Source organism: Tympanuchus pallidicinctus, unplaced genomic scaffold (genome assembly GCF_026119805.1).
Source record: "Tympanuchus pallidicinctus isolate F22 unplaced genomic scaffold, pur_lepc_1.0 scaffold21, whole genome shotgun sequence".
Classification (NCBI taxonomy): Eukaryota; Metazoa; Chordata; class Aves; order Galliformes; family Phasianidae; genus Tympanuchus; species Tympanuchus pallidicinctus.
Window position 1 is genome coordinate 11523141 of NW_026294733.1, and position 7187 is coordinate 11530327.

A 7187-nucleotide genomic window follows, 5' to 3' on the forward strand; every position below is an offset into this window, starting at 1 on the left:
GCGGCGGGGATCCACGGCACCCCTTGCCATGCAGTGAGGCTGAACTGGGAGGAAAGGATGTGGAAGGAAAGGCAGAGCCTGAGAAGCTCAAATCAGACCGAAAGGGACCTCGTGGACAACCACCACTGCGGGACAGGTGACCCAGGACAGGGCACTGAGCTGCATCCCAGCAAAAAGCACCAGGACAACGTGACAATAAATAACAGTGAGCTGTGTCCTGGGACAGCAGCGTGAAGGACAAGGATATCTCTCCTGCTGTGCACCAGGAAGGGCACGGCTGGGTGCTGCATCACTCCCTGCAATCAAGCTGCTGCAGCAAAGTCAGGCACAGAGATTGCCGGGGACAGCAGGGATGAGGACACGGGGACTCGGGCAGCCGGGGGCAGCTCTGCCCTGAAAACCGAGCCCCCAGCGAGCTGCTACCTGCTGAATAATAGAGGAGCAGACGGGCAGCCGGAGAGAAACGTGATCCTGGCGAGCCCGGGAAGACATCCGAGCTGCCAGCAGCTGCCGTAACATCCGCAGGGAAGGAGCTTTCCTCCTCGCTGCGTTCTGCGGCCTCAGGGCTTCTCTCTGCGTCCTCGGGGACGTGAGGATGAGGACGGCCGCGTGAGCTGGGTGCGAGCTGGTTGCCGGGTGGGGAGGCAGAAGGAGCCTCCATCAGCTCAGCCCCCATGTCCAGGGGCGGGGAGATGGTTTATATCCCAGACGACTCCGACTTCAGCTCGTTCAGGGAGCAGTGCGAGAGCGCGGAGGGCTGGCACTGCCGCTACAACAAGGCTGGCGTCACCGTCTGGAGCCAGGGCCAGGAGGAGAGCTGCACCGTGCAGAAAATCAAGGTGAGCCCTCCCCTGCTCCAGCTCCCAAGCAGCAGGGCTCGGCGGGGTTCGGCCCCACATGCACTCCTGCATGCTGCCAAGGCGTTCGGCATCTTCTCTGCCTGCCCCATGTCTCAGCATTGCCAGCAGCGTGCTGCCGCAGCATGGAAACACACCCAATGCACCTGTGTGTGTTTGCCTTTGCCACTGCCTTTGCTCTGCACACAGGTGGGAATAATCTTGTGGAGATGGCCTTGTTGGGAGTCCCAGAGCATGGGGTGGGCTGGTGCATTTCCCCCAGACACACCATCCTTGGGTACCACTGCCTAATATCCCATGCTGCTGAGCATCCCTAGGGGTCTCAGATGTCCCACCTGTCATGCCAGGGGCTTTGCTGCATGCTAGGGGATGGATTTGGGATGCTGCAGAGGGACTAGTGATGTTCACCCATCCCTTGGGCTGTAACACCTCATTGCTCACCCACACAGTGCCAGTGACAGTGCTGGGTGAACTGAGCACACCAAGAGCAGCTGCAGGGTAAGGGAGCCCCATAGACCCCACTGAAGAAGAAGAGATTATTCCAGCATGAGCATCATGCAGGGCAGTGCTTGGCTGTGGGGCTGCTGGCATGGCTTTTGTGGCTATGGGATCCTCACCGAATATCAGGCAGGGATGGGATCTGCCAGAGCGAGTGGGGCTGGAGCATCTGATCACAAGGCTGGCCAACCCGGTAAGGAAGGCTTCCAACTGGGAAGGCTGGGGAAGAATTACTGCGACCTGAAGAGCTGGGGAGGCACAAGGAGGTCTTGAGTAGGGCCCTGGAGTAGAGGGTACAGGGAAGACTTTTGCACTGCTCTCCCATTCTCAGAGTGGCAGAAGCCCAGTGAGGCACCAGGTGGGCAGAAGTCTTCCTGGAGCTCCAGGCATGTGCTGGTTGCAGTATTGCTGGAGCTGGAGGCCCATCTGGCCAGGCAGAGGAGGAGGAGAAGCAGCAGCAGAGGTGCAGCTCTCTGCAGAACTGTGACACACATACCTTTGGTGTGGCATGGATATCGAGCCAGGTCAGCAAGCAGTCCAGCTAGCTGGGGATGGATGTACAGACCCACAGGACCAGGTAGGATGCACCCAAGGGTGCTAAGGGGTCTGGCTGATGTATCTGTGGGAATTCACAGTGACTGCAGGAGATCCCTGACACCTGGGAAGAAGCAAAATTCACATCCAACGTTCAGATACTCAGGAACAAGGCTCCAGAGCACTGCAGGTTCTGAGCCACCTCCATCCCCATGAAGCCTTGTCCAGGCACCCAAAGCGTGAAGGGCAATGGGAACAGCAGCAGGGACTGTGGCACTGTGCCCAGATCAGACTCCAGTAGGAACCTGAAGAAGACTAGCCCTGTTCAAACAAGCTGAGCCCAGTGGGCAGGATACAGAATTTTCCATCACTATAGAGAAGGGGGTCCCAGACGGCTCAGGGGCTTCTGAGTTTTACAGCCTTGCCTAGCCTGGGTCACTGCCAGTATTACCTTGGTGTCGCTTTTCCCTGCTCCATAAAGGGCCTGAGCACAGAGCTGGCCAGAGCTGGTCCCTAATCAGCATTGCCCAGGGAGCTGCAATGAAGCCAAGCCAGGCTTGAGCTTGCAGGGCCAGAAAAAACCTGGTCTTCTCATCAATAAAGGCACAGCTTGGAGGGTTTCTGAGCATCTGGAGCACCAGGAAACTCCCTTCATCCCTGCTCTGGGCAGCTGACTGCCTGTTGAAGCTGTTGTATGGCCTCCATTTGCCATGCTTGGGCTGAAGGAGAATGAGCAATACGCTTTAGGAGGGGCTTTTGTAGGTGCAATGGCCCTGCTGTGACAACAGGTGCTTCCAGGAGGACGTGTGGACTCCTCCTGCAGCCAGACACCTGAGTGAGCATGGGCTCCCATACCTCGGGCACATCACATCTGCAGCCCTGCTGGGCAGACAGCATCACCTGGGCCAGCAGGGAGAGCTCGCCTGAGATTGATGGGACCTGCCACCAGCGTTCAAAGGGCCGGCTCCCATTACATGGAGCTGCCACGCACCTCATCAAAGATGCAAGGCTTCTAACGAGGAGCAGATGACATCTCTTTCCTCCCGGCGTCAGGAGGAGCAGGGTTGGGATCATCAATAATGCACGCCGGAGCGGGTGGCTCCAGTTACAACAGGACCAGCCAAAAGCAACAAGCTAAAGCCTCAATCCCTGGGGTGGGCACCGCCCTGGGGACCCTTGGGGGAACCAATGGGGGATCCAACGTGGACCCATTGGGGACCCAACCTCCCGTCTCCCAGCAGACCCGCATCTCCTGTAAGGATGTCTCTGCTGAGACGCTCTACGACGTGCTGCACGACACCCACTACCGCAAGAAGTGGGACTCGCACATGATTGAGACCCACGACATCGGGCGCCTGACGGTTAACGCCGACGTGGGATACTACTCCTGTGAGCAGCCCCCAGCCCCTGCGCACCCGGGGTGCCCCAGCTGCGGCCCCACACCGGGCTGTAACCGGGTGTCTCTGCAGGGAAGTGCCCCAGCCCCCTGAAGAACCGCGACTTTGTCACCCTGCGCTCCTGGCTGCCCCTGGGCAATGACTACATCATCCTCAACTACAGCGTCAAGCACCCGGTGGGTTCCTGATACCTTGGGGGTGGCTGTGGGCAGAGATTGGGGCAGGTTCTGAGCTGTACGGATGCTTTTCTTTTTTTTTTTTTTTTTTTTACAGAAATACCCACCCCGAAAGGATTTTGTCAGGGCTGTATCCCTGCAGACCGGTTATCTGATCAAGGCCAACGGTAGCAGCGCCTGCGTCCTCTATTATCTCACCCAGGTGGACCCCAGAGGTGAGAGCTGAGGGGGAGTGATGCAGCGTGTGCCTGTGGGGAGGGTCTTCAGAGCTTGAAATCAGAGCATCATGGTACGGTTTGGGTTGGAAGGGACCTTGAAGGCAATCCAGCTCCACTCCCTGACTCTCAAGGTTGTGCAAAGCCTCATCCAGCTTCGCCTTGAACATTTCGTTGTATGGGGCATCCACAGGTTCTCTGGTAGCCTCAGTGACGGAGTCCAAGCACCCTCTGAGCAAAGAATTCATTTCTACCCTAGTATAAACTGTATAAATACTGTATTTCAGTTTAAAACCATTACCCATAGCGTTGTCACTACAGATAACAAATCTTTTTGATAAGCCATTTCAGGCACTGAAAGGCTGCTATGATTTCTCCTTGGAGTCTTCTCCAAGCTGAGCAAGCCCAGCTCATTCAGCCTTTCCCTGTAGAAGGGGTGCTCCAGACCTCTGAAAATCTTTGTAGCCTTCCTTTGGACTCAGTCCAGGCTGCCCTGAGAGCTGTGGGTGCCCCAGCTTTGAAGGTGCTCAAGGCCAGGCTGGATGGAGCCCTGGGCAGCCTGATCTGATGGGGAGCACCCAGCTCACAGCAGGAGGTAACGGGCTTTGAGGTCCCTTCCAATCCAAGCCATTCTGGGATTCTATGGTTTCAACAGCTCCATGTCTTGTGATGGGGACCCCAGACCTGGATGCAGGACTGCAGATGGAGCCTCACAAGGACAGAATAAGGAGGACAGTTACCTCTCTCACCCTGCTGCCAGCTCCTTCTTGATGCAGCCCAGGATACAATTGACCTTAGAATTTGCAGTTTTTCACTTGCCAGTATCCCCAGCTCCTTCTCCTCAGGGCTGCTCTCCAACCATTCATCCACCAGTTTGTATTCATGTTCGGGATTGCCCTGACCCAACAGTGTAGGACTTTCTACTTGGCACTGCTGAACTCCACGATGTTCATGTGGTCTCACCGTGGATCCAGCTGCCCACCATCCTGGGTCCCAAAAGAAAGGGAGGACAACTATGGGAAGAAGAGGGGACCTTCCCAGGGCATAGCACGGGGCAGTTTCCCTGATGGATGGATCTGGGAGTCTCGGTCCAGCATTGGATGCTGGGCACTGACCAATGCACCTGGTAGGAATTTTGAGGGATCATGGCATCTCTTCAACTCAGTGATGGGGCTCTGGGCTCTTGCAGGATCTCTGCCAAAGTGGGTGGTGAACCGAGTCTCCCAGTTCGTGGCACCAAAGGTAAGCAGGGTGCATGGCAGTGGGGCCATGGGGACCCAAAACAGCACCTTGGAGAAGCAGAAGGTGCTGGAGATGGAGTCTTGAGGTGACTGTGGTGGATCACACCTTCTCTCCCCACAGGCAATGAAGAAGATTTACAAGGCAGGGCTGAAGTACCCAGAGTGGAAGCGCAGGCACGACCCCGGGTACAAGCCCTGGGTGTACCCAGAGCAGAATACACTGCCCAGCCTCAGCCTGGCTGAGCTCTCCCTGCAGCACGCTGACTCTCTGGAGCACATCGATGAGACAGGGCTGTCCGAGGAGCACCTCAGCGCCAGCGACCACGAGGCCTGAAGCCTGCCCTGGTGGGCCACCAGAGAGGGGCCACGGTGGGGATTTGGCACCCTGTGCCTCCCACATTCTTCATCACACCTTCTAGTGGGGGGACTGTCCTGTGGGAGCCCAGTGCCCACGCACTGAGGGGGTGGTGGAGCGTGGAGATGTTTCCATGCAGGTGGCAGTGTAGGCTGCAAGAGTGGGTGCTCCAAGGGGGGGTGAAAGACTGGGGGGAGGAGGCCCTGTGGAACTGAATGAAGCTTTGCCACCACCAGAAGATCCCTCTGCTGCTGTAAGACCTTCTGGGTGCGCTCCTCAAAGGTCCAGAATGGAGGATTTGTGTCGGACCAGCCCAGGTTTTGCAGCAGTACAGGACCAGAACTGTCTCCCTCTGTCACATATCTCACTCTCCAGATCCCCCAAGGCTTTGTGTGACCCCCATCTCCGGAAGCCCCCCAGGTCCTCTCCTGGTGATGGGTTCACCTCCTCAGGCTGCCTCCAGTGTTTGCTGCTGCAGTGGTTTCTGGCACAATAAAGGGGTTGGTGTGTGCACAGCCGGGGAGCTTCAGGCTGGAGTGGGGCAGCCCCGGGCTGTGCTGGGTGCTGCACACTGGGTTCAGGGGTTGGGGGGGATGGGGACGGGCATGCTGAGCTCTGCACATCTGGCAAGGGCAATGCTGGGCTCTGCACATCTGCGTGTATGTGGGTGAGCGTGTGTGGGCACAGGTCGGCTTCCGCCGGACAGCAGGGAGTTTGTCTGGACAGACAGCGCGGGGGGAACAAGCTGACACATGCTGGATTTTCCACCCACCCGTTTGCTGCTGGATTCCTGCCTCGGAGTGTTTCCAACCTGCTGTGTGCTGACCAGTGCAAAGGGAGACATCACTGCTGGTGGTGATGGGTTCTTCCCCTTCTCAACCAGATGCCCACTCTGGGCAGAGATGCCCACTGCCCTCCTTCAGCCATCCCGCTGCACCACACGCATCTCCTGCGGGACAAGCATCTCTGGGTGCTGCCATTCTGGGTGCTGGGGTAGGGCCTATCTTAAATGGCCTCAGCCTCTCTTTGCTTCCCCGATGTTTTTCTTCCACGCTCAGGCTGCAGCCACACTTAACAAGGGGTGAGAAGCTGCTGCCTGAGCACCATGATGCATGCTGGCAGGGTTCTTTGGTGCCCAGGAGGGCAGCACCTCACCCAGGATACTGCCCCAAGTGGCGGTGGCATTGAGTGTTAGAGGAGAACAACAGGGGTGGTGGGGACAGGGACACACATCCACTGCTGAGCCGTGATGAAGCCCCTGGCCTCCAGCATCACAGCACCTAGGGAGCCTTGTGATGCCCATGGGACTGAGGGTGGGGACCCCACGGTCTCCATGGGGTGCTGGACCCTCAGCATGGTGTTTTCTACTAATGAAGGCTTAATTACAACACAGCCAGCAAGCAACTGTATGCCAGCATCTCCTGAGGAAGGGAGGGGTAAGCTGAATGTGTAAGGGAATCAGAACCCCAAAGGTGCACTCAGAGGGATACCGGGGGGATGGGCAGTGGGGCCCCCCAGGAGAGCACAGCTGGATGACTCTTCCTGCCTGGCCCTGAGCAGTGCAGCCACCCCTGAGCACAGATTGGAAAGGAAACGGGAAACCGCTGCTGGAAGAGAGATTAGCCGGAGGCGAGTGATGTCAGCTGGCCCCGTGGATGGGGCTGTGGGGCCTCTGTCCCACCCCTGCTCCAGGCACTGCAGCCAGCTCCAGTGTCCCCATCAAATATCACTAGGGGAGGGTTTCACCGTGTGCCCAGGGTCTCATGCTGTGCAGGTGATTCCTCCTGAGCTCCTGTCCCTAACACCCATAGAAGGATCAGTAGGCTGTACAAGGACATCCCTTATCCCATGGGCTGCCCGTGCCAGAGCTGCGTTCCCTTTCCAGAGTGCCTCCAGCCCCTCTGCCTCACTCTG

General features: G+C 57.7%; 1 protein-coding gene across 2 annotated transcripts; it reads left to right on the top strand.

The window, feature by feature from the left end:
• The first annotated feature begins 345 nt into the window (after window positions 1–345).
• Window positions 346–5779, top strand: STARD10 (StAR related lipid transfer domain containing 10). Of its 2 annotated transcripts, none has more exons than XM_052684624.1 (6): window positions 346–839; window positions 3128–3278; window positions 3359–3462; window positions 3560–3677; window positions 4867–4919; window positions 5040–5779. In XM_052684624.1, exons 1-6 carry the CDS (start codon window positions 675–677, stop codon window positions 5250–5252), a joined length of 804 nt encoding a protein of 267 aa, XP_052540584.1. In that variant the 5' UTR covers window positions 346–674; the 3' UTR covers window positions 5253–5779. The 2 variants fall into 2 exon arrangements, with proteins under 2 accessions (XP_052540584.1, XP_052540586.1); XM_052684626.1 differs by having other exon boundaries at window positions 3131–3278.
• The last annotated feature ends 1408 nt before the right edge of the window (window positions 5780–7187 follow it).

Excerpts from the sequence above, each read along its gene's own strand:
- STARD10 (XM_052684624.1), top strand. The coding sequence starts at position 675 with ATGTCCAGGGGCGGGGAGATGGTTTATATCCCAGACGACTCCGACTTC. Across the intron at positions 840-3,127 it reads GCACCGTGCAGAAAATCAAG|CAGACCCGCATCTCCTGTAA; the intron begins GTGAGCCCTCCC and ends CCCGTCTCCCAG. Across the intron at positions 4,920-5,039 it reads CCCAGTTCGTGGCACCAAAG|GCAATGAAGAAGATTTACAA; the intron begins GTAAGCAGGGTG and ends CTCTCCCCACAG.